The 16,697-nt window shown below is 44.1% G+C and overlaps 1 protein-coding gene across 1 annotated transcript in view; it reads left to right on the forward strand.

Annotated features, from left to right (window-relative positions):
* FRAS1 (Fraser extracellular matrix complex subunit 1) overlaps window positions 1-16,697 on the forward strand; it is a 660,838-nt gene that overhangs the window by 409,406 nt on the left and 234,735 nt on the right. Inside the window, exons 19-20 of the mRNA XM_040324225.1 lie at window positions 6,886-7,026; window positions 11,238-11,381. Coding sequence (XP_040180159.1) covers window positions 6,886-7,026; window positions 11,238-11,381 — 285 coding nt within the window. The remainder of the gene's footprint in view (window positions 1-6,885; window positions 7,027-11,237; window positions 11,382-16,697) is intronic.

Consider the following 16,697-nt stretch of genomic DNA (forward strand, 5'->3'; position numbering starts at 1 on the left):
CCTGATCCTCCCCTGGCAGATGTTGTTCCTCCATGCTCCAGTGGTGTACTGTTGCTGTGGACCCTAAATTTGTCTTGATGATGTCTGGGCCTAAGACCACTGAATTATGGGGGGGAAGAAGCTGCAGGGACTGGTCTAAAAGCAGGAGCAGAAAATAGGATAAGTTAATCTATATTTGTATGCCCCCTAGACCTAAACAAGCACTTAAACCTTGCAAATTTCCTCAAGTTGGGCTTTAAAGCTAAAATCCATATTTTTGCATAGTTACATTGGTCCAGCTTGGACATGGATGCATGTACCATACCTGGCCAACCCCCGTGAAGGAGAAAATCACTGTAATAGACACTGCTACTACCACCATGATTGCCGCTAGCTCTCAGATCCTGCTGAGTGGTTGCTCTGCTGCTTAGTGAACACAGTAGGTAGCTCGCTCTGCACTCGAGCCATTCAGAGCTAATATTTAGAATTTTCTCAATGAACGCAAAGTGTTCTCTGATTGGAAGAGGTGGAGAGGCGGGGTGGTGATGTCATGATCTCCACCTTGTGCAATCTGAGAACGCTTACCTGAATTTCAGCTTTAAAGGCCATCTCTGAGTAAAATTTTTTCAAAAGAATCCCCCCAGAGGTTTAAAAAAAAAGCAGTTAAAGCTGTAATACCCACATCCTCTCTTGCTCTGTCATCTGCAGTATTTTCCTACTGCCACTGTCCTCAGTCCAGTGACATTCTTGCCTTCAAACTGCAGACTATATAAAAGAAATAGTGCACTGTGGCTGAGCTGCTCTTCAGTAATTTAACCACTTTTATACCGCGCCTATTCTGGCACTTCTCTCCTTCATGTAAAAATCATATTTTTTTTGCTAAAAAATTACTCAGAACCCCCAAACATTATATATATTTTTTTAGCAGACACCCTAGGGAATAAAGTGCCATTGCAACTTTTTATCTCACACAGTATTTGCGCAGTCATATTTCAAATGCCTTTTTTTTTGGAAAGAAACCGTTTCATGAATTAAAAAATAACAAAACAGTAAAGTTAGCCCATTTTTTTTGTATAATGTGAAAGATGATGTTACGCCGAGTAAATAGATACCTAACTTGCCACACTTTAAAATTGCGCACAATCATGGAATGGAACATCGATACTTAAAAATCACCGATCTCATGCTTTCAGCCACGATTGCGGCTTTGTTTACTTCTGGGTACCCGGGTGTGACGTCATAAATTTGCGCCAGGGCCTCCGACGGTCATAGAGATCTTCATTCGGCGTCAGCCGATTCGTTCTCTGGGCCTCCGGATGGCGACAGGAGGGGGGTTGTCCCCTCTCGCCGCCTATAAGAACGATCAAGCGGCGGAACTGCCGCTATGATCATTCTTATGGTGTGCAGAATCACCGCCTGAAATGAAGGATATCTGAATGATGCCTGTAGCTGCAGGCATCATTCAGATATCCCCCCTGAAGTCCATGATGTCATATGACGTCCTACGGTACGGAAGTGGTTAATGTGAAACAGAAAAACAAAGTGTTTTTTTTTCGTTTTTGTTTTTGCCACACAAAGGAAGCAATACTAAGAGAGCAGGATACTTTTTAACAAAAGTACATAGGGGGTTATTTACGAAAGGAAAATCCACTTTGCACTACAACTTGGAAGTGCAGTCACTGTTGATCCGAGGGAGACATGCAAGGAACATAAAAAAAACGCATTTTAGCTTGCACATGATTGGATAATAAAATCAACAGAGCTTCTCCTCATTTCAGATCTACCCCTCATATTTACAGCGACTGAACTTCCAAGTGCACGTTCAGTGCAATTTCCAGTGCCGTGCAAAGTGGATTTGCCTTTCGTAAATAATCCCAGTACAACAGACACATTTTAGGAATATTAAATGTCTTGGGTAACATTTATAGTTACACAGAATTATATCTTCCCTGATCCCTGCCTTTTTTGTAGTTAAGGTATTAAAGGGATAAGACACACCACTTCTTTTGCCAAGTTTGGGAAAACTGGAGGAGTTGCAGCAAAAACTTCTTCTAACATACAGCCAAGGCATAAATAGGTGTACAGATCTATGTTGGTGAAAGCACTGGAGTTTAATGGCCCCAATCAGTTTCTGCAGTTACACAAGTAACACATGCTTATCAACATACACATAATTATTGTCCACAAATTCAACAATGAAATAAAAAACAGATCAAGTTTCACTTGGTTGTGGGGATTTGCAAACTAAAGTTTGGCTCCCTGCGATGGGTAAAATTAAGTCAAGGCTTGTCAGTTCCACCTATCTTTGTTGTGCACTGTGGCTCTTTTCCAGTGTATAAACACCCCTGCCCTTTTGCATTCACACACTTTTATGTAGGATGTTTGCTCAAGGTGAATATGAATCAATTCCTGTCAAAAGTAGATGATTTGATATTCTTGTATTCACTGTTAGAAGCCTGAAGGCATCAAATGTGATCCAATCATTTCATAATCAAAGGGCACAATATCCTTCAGCCAATATGCCTGTAGATGAGGTTAATGCTTGCTTCACAACTTTAATTTCAATGTGCCATTGCTGTAAAATGGCAAAATAGAAATAAACACTTGAATTTAAACCATTTGGGCAACAAATACGTTCTCTAATGTACATTTAAATAAACTAACTGATTTCAAAGTTATGAAATTACATTTGGAACATCCTCACCCAGCTTCTTCAGAGAGAAAGATTTCAGAAACATTTAAAAATGTAAGGAATATTTTAAGTAAAATAAAAGTTTTGGGCCCTGATATTCAATTTTACTTCATTGCGCTTGGAAATATCTTTTTTCACCACACCCCGTTTTGGAAAAAACTTAGAAGACCCTGGTGCATCACTTGGTCCTAGCAATTGTGTTCTAACACCTTCCCAGGTAATGGTATTAAACAAGGCCTGCAAGGCTGAAATGCGTTTTACATCTGCTTTTATGGGGAATCAATACATTTTGAAGATTTTAAAGAGCAAGCATCATCTTTTTATATGATTATTACTGAAGCTGTGCTACTGCCTTTCTGCACCCAGGTACCACTAAATTATTTTCTGATCATATTGGGTAGTAGCACCCTACTTCTGCTGTATTTTATGGACCTTCCCAGGTAAAGCTGCTGACATTGCTGAAAGGGATAGTTCACCTTTACCACAAAACTGCCTATACAGGTAAGGGGTGTCTGTAGATAGAAACAAACTGTGCAGCTTTGGCTAAAGTTGGAAAATCTTTGTGTTATAAGTTTAAGCCATCTACATGCCTCCTAAGGCCTGGCATACAAACCACCAGGGAAGGCATCCCCCATTCTGTTTTGTTGCTAGGACATTGCTACACACCATCATCACAGGAGTGAGCTCACAAACCCCCATACATGTGCAGAGCACGCAAGGGGCTTTGAAATGGAGAAAGAGCTGTGATGGTGGAGGTGAGCAATAATTGCTGGCAGTGTCTTAGCCACCCCCTACCAACAAAGCGGGACTGGGGGAATGCCATGTCAGACTTTGGAAGGTGTTTAAATGGCCTATACACTAAAGGCATTATTTAACACTAGTCAAAGCTGCATAGTTTTCATTAATCTAGAGGTGCCCCTTAGCTGAAGAGGCAGTTTTTTGGGGAAATGTGAACTAACCCTTTAAAATCCATTTGTGTGCCAGCATTAATAGAACTATACCAGATGCTTTTGATTAGTCCAGCACATAGCCCAGTCTCTTAACACCTTGAAAGTGCTAAATTGCTAATATTGCCATCACCTTTTGAATGTGCCACATAGCTTTAAATATAGGGAAATGTTTGAGGCCTTTTTTTTTTCTTTGGTGCTAATATAATGATGGGTCTCAAAGTAGTCCTGCAGACTGCAGCTGAAGATATGCATCGGTAGGTGATTTAGAATTTCAGGATATGACAAAAGGAAATTAGAATGAGTCTTTTCTGATAACTGAGTTTTGCAGCAAAATGTGATCAATGTATTCTGTGTTCACGGCCTGGCTGTTTAATGGATGCATATTGTGGAAAGTACGTAACAGCAACTGTCTAAGTCTCTCATCCGTGGCAAAATACACAGTTGGTATACAGTAAAAATGGTGGGAAGGGAATGATAAACTGATGACAAACACGTTGTGCACCATAATGTTATACTAGCCTAGATAATTACACCCTTAATGCCTCATTTGACTTCAGTGCACAGGAATGAAAAGATGGTGAAAGCCATAAAACGCTTGAACTCTTTATAAGGACACATCTGTGCATGTCTCTCCCAAAATGGCTCCTTCTATGGCTGAATATTTTATGTGTGGTTTTGAAATTAGCATTTTTGATTAACTGCAGCAAGACTGTAGGCATTAAAACTGATTATTATATACAATAAAGCGCATGTGGTAAATCCTGTAAAGGAAAAAGAGAGCCTTCTGAGCAATAAGTCCTGTAAGCTAGATGAGCTTGTACCATGAGTGACAGTTTGTTTTACCGGGCAGCCATGCAGGGGGAGCTGAAGCAACACTCCAAGTACATATGATAAAAGAAATAACAAAAAAGAAGCAGGCGCCACTAGGTGAACTGTACAGCTTTTACTCAGTGTTTGAAATAAAAGTACTCACATTTAATTAAGGAATTCAGGCATGTAGTTGTTGTCCTGCGATTCGTCCGGGTCCAACCGATAGATGTGAGTATCCTTGGGTCTCTATCACAGCGCTGGTGTTGTGCTGTGTTTGTAGGTGTAACCTTGCTGGGTCCATCCACTTGATTGTAGGGGTTGTAGGTGCACAGATGCTTGACCAGCTTGACAAAGGTGCGCGCTGTGTGTACGTCTTCCCATCGAACCACAGCACATGCACGGAAACGCGTTGCACATTGCTGTCCCCAGGCGATGACGTCATCTTTCTCCCCGCAACCATAGCATCCACAAGCGTGCGCTTCAACGTGCGCTCCGGCGTCTCCATCGGCACATCTGTGCACCTACAACCCCTACAATCAAGTGGATGGACCCAGCAAGGTTACACCTACAAACACAGCACAACACCAGCGCTGTGATAGAGACCCAAGGATACTCACATCTATCGGTTGGACCCGGACGAATCGCAGGACAACAACTACATGCCTGAATTCCTTAATTAAATGTGAGTACTTTTATTTCAAACACTGAGTAAAAGCTGTACAGTTCACCTAGTGGCGCCTGCTTCTTTTTTGTTATTTCTTTCATTAAAACTGATTAAACATTACAGAGTATTTACAAGGAGAAAGGTTGATTCTGTGAACTGAAAACCTCACTTTCCAATAAATATTTTCTTATGTATGGTTCATGATCTTTTATCGTGCTGTCGATAGTAAATTGTCCATTAATGTATACTATCTTGAGTAAACCGTACTGTATCCTGCTTGTCAACTCACCAAGTAAGGGCCCAGCAGCCATTGTGAACACATATACATAAAAACTACAAAGAAAAAAAATGAAGTCTATGGTGCTTTTGTTCTGGACTCTTAAAACTAGGGTTGTCCCGATACCACTTTTTTAAGACCGAGTACAAGTACCGATACTTTTTTTTTGTATATGTCATGTGTCAGTGTTTTTATTTTTATTTTACAATTTAAAATTTTCACTATTTTTTGTTGTTTTTTTACAATGCTTTCTTAAGGGGGGGGGGGTGGATGGTGTCAGTGTGTTTTTTATTTTAATATGTATTATTCTTTACAATTAATTATTTTAATTTATTGCTATATATTTTTTTCTTAGCCCTGTTGGGGGGCTTTGGTGAGATATTAGGGGTCTTAACAGACCTCTGACATCTCCCCTTTGAGACAGAGAAAGGGACTAAGGACACAGCTTCCCTAGTCCCTTTCTCAGCTGCACTGAAAATGAATGGACAGGAGACAGAGGCTCCTGTCTATTCATAAACTGAAGCATCGTAAACACAGGTTACAATGCTCAGTTATATGAATGGACAGAGTCAGTGATCACAGACTCTGTTCATTCGCAAAAGGTAGGAGCCGGGTTTAGCGGCTCCTACCTCCGCTCTCCATCCTGACAGGGGGGGGCGGAGGAGGACGTGGAGGGTGACACGGAGCACAGAGGGGGACATGGAGGGTGACACCAAGCACGGAGGGGGGAAGCAGCAGCACAGAGGGGGGACACGGTGCATGGAGGGGGAGAGCAGAACGAAGGAGGACAGCAGTGGCACGGAGGGGGAGAGCAGCATGAAGGAGGACAGCAGCGGCACGGAGGGGGGACACGGAGCATGGAGGGGGAGAGCAGCACGGAGGAGGACAGCAGCGGCACGGAGGGGGGACACGGAGTGAGGAGGACAGCAGCGGTATGTAGGGGGGACATGGATCGTGGAGGGGTAGAGCAGAACGGAGGAGTATAGCAGCGGCACGGGGGGGGGGGACACGGAGTGCGGAGGGGGAGAGCAGCACGGATGGGGGAACTGGAGGGACAATCAGGTATGGGGTGAAGTATCGGGGAAATGCTTGGTATCGGTCCCGATACCGATACTAGTATCAGTATCGGGACAACCCTAATTAAAACACTAGCCACAGACATTTGAAGGTTAAGCTTTTAGGGTCTAAAAAACGTCTTTAGCTAAACTTGGGGATCACTATCAATGAGGAAAGGGATAGCAAGATGTTTGTCAACTTTGGATGATTATTCTCAGCTCAGAAATAAAAGTGGTTCTGTGGCTCACAACATAAGTGCACTGTGTGTAAGAATGTAAACAACATCAATGGGATGGCACTTGTCATCTATCCCATCTTTTAAATGAATACTTTGTATTTGTTAATTAAACCTTGACAACTAATACAGGTGTATGTAGTCTGTTAGACCTTGAGTGATGGCTGTACAGGCCTATGTATGTAGCTTTACTTTTTCATTTCTTCATCTCTATTTTTTCAGAATGCCACTCCTCATGTAAAAGCTGCAGCGGAAGTAATCATTTAAATTGTACTGGCTGCCCCACTCCAAATGTTCTGCACTATGGGGTATGCTTGTCAGTCTGCCCTGAGGGATTCTACCAAAAGGATACAGCTTGTCATGGTAAGTAGTTCAAGAAGCCCTAGGCCTCTTTCACACGAGAGGTCTGATCAGATGTGGCTGTCTGTTTTTCAGCCAGACCCAGTAAGACTCTCCATTCTCCTCAATGAAGCTCTGCATGTCTGTTGACATCCGGCTACCTCCAGGCCCGATCCGATATGGAAAAAACAAAGAAGGAAGGTAACCTGTTCCCCTCCATCTGGCCAGATCAGATCAGCGGGTCTTTTTACAGGGGATCAGCGAACAGATCCTTTGCTGAGCAAAACCGGATCTGGCCCGTGTAAAACAGGCATTACGTGAAGTCATGTAACATATTATAATATTTTATATTTAAAATCTTGGCTGGAATAAACCCCGTTTCCAGCCTGACCAAACTTTCCCCATATGAGTGTCCATAAATTAAAGTGGATCTCCACCCTAAAGTGAAGTCGCGCTGATCGACACCCTCCCCCCCTCCGGTGTCACATTTGACACCTTTCAGGGGGAGGGGGGTGCAGATACCTGTCTACAGACAGGTATTTGCACCCACTTCCGGCCACACGATACGGGAACCGGGCAGTGAAGCCGCAGCGCTTCACTTCCTGGTTCCCTCACCGTGGATGGAGGGGGGAGCAGCAGGGTGACGAGCGATCGCTCGTCATCTGCTGCGGACGCCGCTGGACTCCAGGACAGGTAAGTGTCCTAATATTAAAAGTCAGCAGCTGCAGTATTTGTAGCTGCTGGCTTTTAATATATTTTTTTAGTGGCACATCCGCTTTAAAGCGGTGGTTCACCCTAATAAAACATTTTTTTTTTATAGCATTAAATTAGGCATAGTAGCGCGATACAGTATGCCTGTATTGATTTTTTTAGCCCCGTACTCACTGTGCAATGCTATATAGAAGATTCCGACTCCCCGCGGGGAATGGGCATTCCTATCAAGAGGGAGGATGATTGACGGCCGGCTATGGCACGTCACGCTTCTCCGGAAATAGCCGAAATAGGACTTGGCGCTTCACGGCGCCTGCGCATAGTCTGTGCGCAGGCGCTGTATAGCGTCGTGAAGAGCCGAGACCTGTTCCGGCTATCTTCGGGGAGCGTGATGTGCCATAGCCGGCCGTCAATCATCCTCCCTCTTGATAGGAACACCCATTCCCCGCGGGGAGTCGGAATCTTCTATACAGGATTGCACAGTGAGTACCGGGCTAAAAAAATCAATACAGGCATACTGTAGCTCGCGCTACTATGCCTAATTTAATGCTAACATGTTGTTAGTGTGGGTGAACCACCGCTTTAAGTAAGTTCTGTTTAATTGTTGTGCAATATTGGTGTCAATATTTGTAAAAATAATAGTGAAAAGTAATTTTAGTAGTCAATATAATATTCATCACAGTGGTTTTTTTTCCAGCAATGTAATAAAGGAGAAAACCTAGGACTGACTTTGGGTTTATAGTTTTGAAGAGCATAGGAAGCAGCCATGGCTTTTTAGTTGTTTTGAATCACACCACGCCTCAGTGCTTGCCACCTATAGTTTTTAATTAAAGGATCATTGACAGTGATCTTATCCTCTTGGCTACAACAGCTGTAGATCACGTACAATAAAGAAGAGCACTGTGCAAGCAGAACATGAACAGTGGTCAGGTGATTTGCTGTTTCCAGACAGAGCTGCTTCAGACCCGGTTCACACTGGGGCGACTCGTCAGGCGACGCAGCCGCCTGACAAGTCGTGTCCCATTCTTGTGAATAGAACCGTTCTAATAGGAGCGACGCAAGTCGCTCCGACTTAGAAAAAGGTTCTTGTATGACTTTGGGGGCGACTCGGGGCGATTTGCATTGACTTCTATACAGAAGTCATTTTGCAAGTCGCCTTGGAAGTCGTCTTCAGGTCGCCTGGCCGAGTCGCCCCCGAAGTCGTGCCGCCCCTGTGTGAACCGACTCTTAGGCCCCGTACACACGACCGAGGAACTCGACGTGCCAAACACATCGATTTCCTCGGCGAGTTCAGTGTGGAAGCCGCCGAGGAGCTCGGCGGGCCGACTTTCCTCATTGAACAACGAGGAAATAGAGAACATGTTCTCTTTTCGGCCCGACGAGTTCCTCGACGGGTTCCTCGCTGAAAAGTGTACACACGACCGAGTTTCTCGGCAGAATCCAGCTCCGACCGAGTTTCTGGCTGAATTCTGCCGAGAAACTCGGTCGTGTGTACGGGGCCTCAGACTCCAGAGCAACATACACTATACAGGTAAAACTCGAAAAATTAGAATATCGTGCAAAAGTTCATTTATTTCACTAATGCAACTTAAAAGGTGAGACTAATATATGAGATAGACTCATTACATGCAAAGAAAGATAGTTCAAGCCATGTTTTGTCATAATTGTTATGATTATGGCTTAGAGCTCATGAAAACCCCAAATCCACAATCTCAGAAAATTTGAATATTACATGCAATCAATAAAACAAGGATTGTACATAGAACAATATCGGACCTCTGAAAAGTAGAAGCATGCATATGTACTCAGTACTTGGTTTGGGTCCCTTTTGCAGAAATTACTGCCTCAATGCGAAGTGGCATGGAAGCTCTCAGCCTGTGGCACTGCTGAGGTGGTATGAAAGACCAGGATGCTTCAATAGCGGCCTTCAGCTCTTCTGCATTGTTCGGTCTCATGTCTCTCCATCTTTTTCTTGGCAATGCCCCATAGATTCTCTATGGAGTTCAGGTCAGGCGAGTTTGCTAGTTTCACCTTTTAAGTTGCATTAGTGAAATAAATGAACTTTTGCACGATATTCAAATTTTTTGAGTTTCACCTGTATTACCAAAAGTATTGGGACACCTGCCTTTACACGCACATGAACTGTAATGTCATCCCAGTCTTAGTCTGTAGGGTTCAATATTGAGTTGGTCCACCCTCTGCAGCTACAACAGCTTCAACTCTTCTGGGAAGGGTTTCCACAAGGTTTAGGAGTGTGTCTATGGGAATTTTTGACCATTAAGCCAGGAGCGCATTTGTGAGGTCAGGCCCTGATGTGGATAAGAAGGCCTGGCTTGCAATCTCCGTTCTAATTCATCCCAGATGTGTTTTATTGGGTTGAGGTCAGGACTCTGTGCAGGCCAGTCAAGTTCCTCCACCCCAAACTTGCTTATCGATGTCGATGTATTATTTTTGTAATATAGTGTATTTAAAGAGATGCTGGGAACTTTCAAACTTGTATATGCAGTGAAATTAGTGAAAAATTTGAAAAAAGTTCATTAGCTCTGGCTAGGTGCCTCCTACATAGCAAGGCTTCTCTCAGAGGGCTCCGACTGTAATGCAAACCTTAGCAATACAGAAAAAAGCACCAGACCAAAACCAAATAAATTGTTGTTAAAAAGTCATATAAAAACACCCAATGATTTTTTGGGAGCCAGTATTATACTCTCATTGTGACAGCTTGTTGCTGAGCAGCAATGGTAGGCATCCATTGCTGCTCAACAACTAGTTCTTGCATTGTTACTCCATGTGTTGTGTCCTGTTATCCTGTGTTGAGCTTTTATGAAGGGGCGGTGGTGTTGCCCCTATGACAGATTGGCTGTTTTTATTTATTTAACAACTATTAAAATAATTTTGGCCTATTTGATCCAGTTTAGTCTGGTGCTCCTTTCTGTATTTCTATAGTTAGAACAGCTTTAGAGGTTGTCTTTCTCTCTTATTTACCTAGATGCTAGTACCAACACTGTGGAAGCAAAATATCATCTGTGATCAGGTGACTTGCTGCCCTCCAGGTCTCAATCTCTTTATCTAGCAAGCACCTTTGCTCTTCTTCTAGTCACTTTGGCATTCCTCAGTAATTAGAGAAAATCTCATTTTAAAGGTAACTTGAGTGTATATTTCCTAAATAAAATTGGCAGTTGCCAGTGGTTCTCACTTTGCGGAGTTCCTCTTTAGGTACACAAAGTAACTAAAATCCTGCAAGTAAATTGTTGTTCACTTGTTCACTACAAAGATCCATAGACAGTGGAAGCCTATTTAAAAAATATATATTAAAAGTAAGTAGCTATATTTTTTCCAAGACAATGAATCATGCATCTTTATGCTTGTTCACCTGCTACGTTTGCTCAGTACATACTGCTGTTCTATTTTATCTTAGGTAATGGGTTATTGAACTAGCAACTTCATGAAAAGCATAGCATGGGCATTGTTTGTAATGTTTTTATTGTGTAGCATTACTCACCACAGTTTGTTCTCCATTGCTTTAGCATGCCACCCATCATGTAAGGAGTGCAGTGGTTCTTCCGATGCTGAATGTCTAACTTGCCACCCTCATGCTAGTCTTATTGCTGGTATCTGCAAAACCTCATGCTCTGATGGACAGTATCTTAACCTAGTAGGCTATTGTGTTGGTAAGTGTTATTTCCTATATATCTTTTTTTATTCAACAAAGACCATAAACTTGAAACACAAGTGTATTTTAGTTTTGCACGGTTGCTTGCCTGACAGCTTCTCAGGACCAAATATTTTCAAATCTCCACTTCTGATTGCTACATCTAATTACAAAACCAACAGATACTATCATTTGGTGGATTCTTTATCATTTAGAATAGAAAAACCCACTCTTAAGACTAGCTTCTCAAGAGCAACACTTTTATTATGGCTTAGTGGATGGAGATGCAGACATAACTACTACACGGAAATAGATCCAGTTTAATGTCAAATGATTTGGCTTTCTGGTGGCCATTTAAAGTAAATCTATCATGAGAGAAATATGGGGGCTACCATTGCTGACCTCCTTATGAAAATGCCAGTTGTCACTGGCTTCATTACTTTTGAAGTAACTGACCCAGAAAAATCTAACACTTCTTGTTGTATTAGAGCTGGGATGGAAGGGTTTTAGGCAAATTATAGGGGGGAGAGGAGACAGCCTATTTGGTGTAACAATCTCTATATTAAAACAACTCCTTTACATTTTATTAACTATACATGTAGTTGCGTAGATCAAGTTTGCATTAAGTGAATGTGTCATTACTGGATTTATGGTTCTCTCCAATAAACAAAAAGGCGTCATTTCAGAAAAATAGGTTACCATTACAGAATGCAGGCTTACATAAATATGTAAGTCTAGAAACAAAAAGAGCCCACAAGTAATCTAGGATTATTTCTAAAGATACGATGCCATATTCAACCTGTTTAAAAGGTTGTCTTGGTTTTATAATTTATTTTCATTTGCAGTAGTAAACAGGCATTGTGCAAGGACAGTTGCATTTTATGCAGATGTACGCTACTCACACCTTTTGTCTTTTAATGGGAAAACAATTACATTTTTGCCACTTCCATTATGGACAAAATAGCCTGATCTCTTAGCCCTCTTACCAACTAAGGCAGGCCAGACACAAAGCAATTTCTTTCCTGCAACCATGGGTTGCAGGAAGGACATTTTCGTGATTCCCCTGTCAACACAGACAGTGTTGACAAGGGAATCAGTAATTATCTTCTCTTGGCAGGGGGGCGGGCGGGGAAGCTGGGAGAAGACAGTGATCATCGCTAGTGGCTATAGCAGCTGCTGGCGATAATCGCAAGAGAATCCAGCAGGCTGGTTGTATCCAAGTTGATCGATCGTTCAACTTGGTTGTCCGTACTTGATCGGAGATTGAAATGACGAGGTTGGCCTCTCTTGAATCTCCAGCCCAGGTCCAGGTGGAACAGAGGGTACCGAGGGATAGGAGGAACACGAGTGCCAGCAGGTGTTGATAGCAATGCATGAGATGCAGACCCTGGCGGGCTGGCAGAACATCAGGCCAGGAACGGTAGCTGATCCAGCCAAAGTTAAAGGGGCACTCCACATAGGCTGCAGGTTCCAGATGTGTGATTTGTCAGATCTCCCAGCAGGCTTGAGACAGGAACTCGTTGTGATGAGCAGAGCTGATGCAGATGACAGCCAGATAGGCTCTTGAACCAGATGTGAGTGCAGAGCTGGGAACAGCAGCGTGTTCACAGTGATAGCCTAGGTCAGCAGCAGGTGGGTACTGAGACATAAGACAGAGACATGGTCAAGAATGGATCTGGGGTCTGGAACTGGCGACAGAGCAGAGGCAGGATCCAAGTTCTGGTCAGAGTCAGCAAGAAGGAAACAAGCAGAGTAATAGGACATAGGGAACAGCTGAAAGACCAAGTAGCACTTGAGCAAGAGCCCCTTAAAATAGTCAGTCGCCACCAACAGGACATTGGTAAATTCAGCTTGCCCATTAATGGTTTGAATCTCAAGAGATCCGAACCGTGTATGGCTGACCTAAGTGGTACAAACTTTCCAACAATCCCTGTTTACCAGGCATGCTATGTTTTTACTAGATAATATCTATAACAGAATATTTCTATAATAAAAGTAACCATTAATGGGGCTTTATTACGACAAGTGTAGAAAAAGGTTTTGTTGCATTGGGTTGTGATTCTTGGAATTTAGGGGGTTGCCCTATGTCCTAATAACATTAGTTTGGATTGTTTTTAAAGTGATTCTTAGAACAGTGTTACGCTCTTACATAATTTAGGTAGGATTAAATAGTATTCTAGTATTAGTATAATGGCTGTGTTGTTGGCCTAGTCCTACCTTCTTGGGCCAGAAATTACTGGGGATATCTTATAGCCTGGCCTTTCTCAACCAGGGTTTTGTGGAACTATGAGGTTCCTCCTGTAGCTGTTAGGGGTTCTTTGAGCAGAGAGCAATGGTAAATAGATATCCTATTTGTCACAGTCAAAAAGTTATTGTTAGTCACCGTGGGTTGAAATTATATGAATATTTTTTAACACTTTTTAAAAATGTAGATAACATGCCTAAAATACTGATTCCCAAAAAAAGTTAAACTGTCTTTAATTCCTGCTCTTTGTTTAAGAACATGTTGTGATCTGATCATAATATTTAATTTAATATAGCATTTTCATGGATATTTGGCTTCATAGAAAAGAAGGCAAGAGAAAAACCTCATTCATTGCTCCTTCTTCAAAGAATGGCACATGGCTGTTATGTTGACTCACTAGCGTTATTATTTAAAACAATATGCAGGTCAGAAATGCCAGAAAATAAGCCAGCGGCCCATATTACATACTAAGTCAGTGATTCAAAGTATCAAAGCTGGAGATTCAACATGGCAGCCAGTGAAATAGCATAACAAAGGTGAGCTCAAAAATGGAAGCTTCCATGTTTATGTCAGGACAAGTTACTTTTAACGCATACAACAAATAAATACATTACTTAGATTTTTAATGCTTTCAGAAAGTATATGATGTTATGACTGTAGATTTAGAAGTATAATAACACTTTGACTGAGAACAAGCTACTAGTCTAATTTCAGAGTTACCGCAGAAAGATTGGTAAAGGGGGGTATTTCTTTATTGGGTGTAATTATATGTAAACTAGACAGTTTAAGAAATGTAATCTAACTTTCAACCTTTCGTACACACGATAGGTTAACCGTTGTCCTAGGTTAACCTATGAAGCTGACTGATGGTCCATCGTGCCTACACTCCATCAGTTAAAAAAACGATCGTGTCAGAATGCGGTGACGTACAGTAGGTGTTTGTGATATTGTGCTTTTAGCACGACAGCGTCGCGCTGATACTCGGCGACAGGGTGCCGAGATCTCGCCGACATCTCACACTCACTGGAATAGTGACAGCACATCCCAGCAAGCGCGTCATAGAAGCGACGGGAGATCCGACTTGGATTCCCGCCAATTCTACACGTGTGCGGCGTTTGTTATGAATCCTGAGGGGGAAGTCCCCGCCGGATTTTAAATAAAAATCCGGCATGGGTCCCCCCTCAGGAGCATACCGGGCCCTTAGGTCTGTTATGGGTTGTAAGGAGAGCCCCCCTACGCCGAAAAAAACGGCGTAGGGGGTCCCCCTACAATCCATACCAGACCCGTATCCAAAGCACGCTACCCGGCCAGCCAGTAAGGGAGTGGGGACGAGCGAGCGCCCCCCCCCCTCCTGAGCCGTACCAGGCTGCATGCCCTCAACATGGGGGGGTTGGGTGCTCTGGGGCAGGGGGGCGCACTGCGGCCCCCCCCACCTCAGAGCACCCTGTCCCCATGTTGATGAGGACAGGGCCCCTTCCCGACAACCCTGGCCGTTGGTTGTCGGGGTATGCGGGCGGGAGGCTTATCGGAATCTGGGAGCCCCCTTTAATAAGGGGGCCCCCAGATACCGGCCCCCCACCCTAAGTGAATGAGTATGGGGTACATCGTACCCCTACCCATTCACCTGCAAGAAAAGTGGTAAAAACACAAATAAACCACACAGTGTATTAAAATATTTTATTTTTCTGCTCCGGAGGCCGCCCCCTGTCTTCTTTATTAGCTCTTTTACCAGGGGGGGCTTCTTCTTTGACGTCTTCGGGTGGGTGGGGGCCGCCGTCTGGTTCTCTTCCACCGCCGGGGGGGGGTGGCTTTTAAAAAAGCCCCCACCCCCCCGGCGGGTTTCCTCCGGCGTCTTCGGCGGGGCTCTTCTTCTTCCGCTATCCCGACGGGTCTTCTCAACTCTCCGGGGTTCTCCTTCTGTCTTCGCCGCTCTCCGTTGTTGACTCGGCGCACCCCGGTTCTTCGTCTCGCTGTCCGGTGTCTTCTTACGTGATGTACGTCTTCTCCTTCCGTGCTGTGATGAGTTCTTCTTCCGTGCTGTGACGTCATGTTCTTCACTTCTCTCCTTCTCCCGATGTTGCCACGCCGGTCCTCCTCGCTGAAATGACGGATGCGCGCCTTGCATCGGACCTATATAGGCCTCACAGTCCCATCATGCTCTGTACCTACCCATGTGATACCTACCATTATTAAAGGGGGCTCCCAGATTCCGATAAGCCTCCCGCCCGCATACCCCGACAACCAACGGCCAGGGTTGTCGGGAAGGGGCCCTGTCCTCATCAACATGGGGACAGGGTGCTCTGAGGTGGGGGGGGCCGCAGTGCGCCCCCCTGCCCCAGAGCACCCAACCCCCCCATGTTGAGGGCATGCAGCCTGGTACGGCTCAGGAGGGGGGGGGCGCTCGCTCGTCCCCACTCCCTTCCTGGCTGGGTAGCGTGCTTTGGATACGGGTCTGGTATGGATTGTAGGGGGACCCCTACGCCGTTTTTTTCGGCGTAGGGGGGCTCTCCTTACAACCCATAACAGACCTAAGGGCCCGGTATGCTCCTGAGGGGGGACCCATGCCGGATTTTTATTTAAAATCCGGCGGGGACTTCCCCTTCAGGATTCATAACAAACGCCGCACACGTGTAGAATTGGCGGGAATCCAAGTCGGATCTCCCGTCGCTTCTATGACGGCTCTGTATCCATCGCGGCAAGCCAGCTCGGCGCTGGCTCCCGCGATGGGGCTCGTAGGTGCTCAATCTCGCTGAGAAAGAGAGCGAGATTGACACAAAATCGGGTTCACCTACTGTAAAACACAACAACGTGCTGAAAAAAACAAAGTTCAATGCTTCCAAGCATGCGTCGACTTGATTCTGAGCATGCGTGGATTTTTAACCGATAGACGTGCCTACTAACGATCGTTTTTTTCCCATCGGTTAGGAATCCATAGGTTAATTTTAAAGCAAGTTGGCTTTTTTTAACCTAAGGTTAAATAACCTATGGGGCCTACACACGATCGGTTTGGACCGATGAAAACGGTCCTTCAGATTGTTGTCCTCTGGTTAACCTATCGTGTGTACGAGGCCTAAAGGTAAAGCAGTTTTA

Source organism: Rana temporaria, chromosome 1 (genome assembly GCF_905171775.1).
Source record: "Rana temporaria chromosome 1, aRanTem1.1, whole genome shotgun sequence".
Classification (NCBI taxonomy): Eukaryota; Metazoa; Chordata; class Amphibia; order Anura; family Ranidae; genus Rana; species Rana temporaria.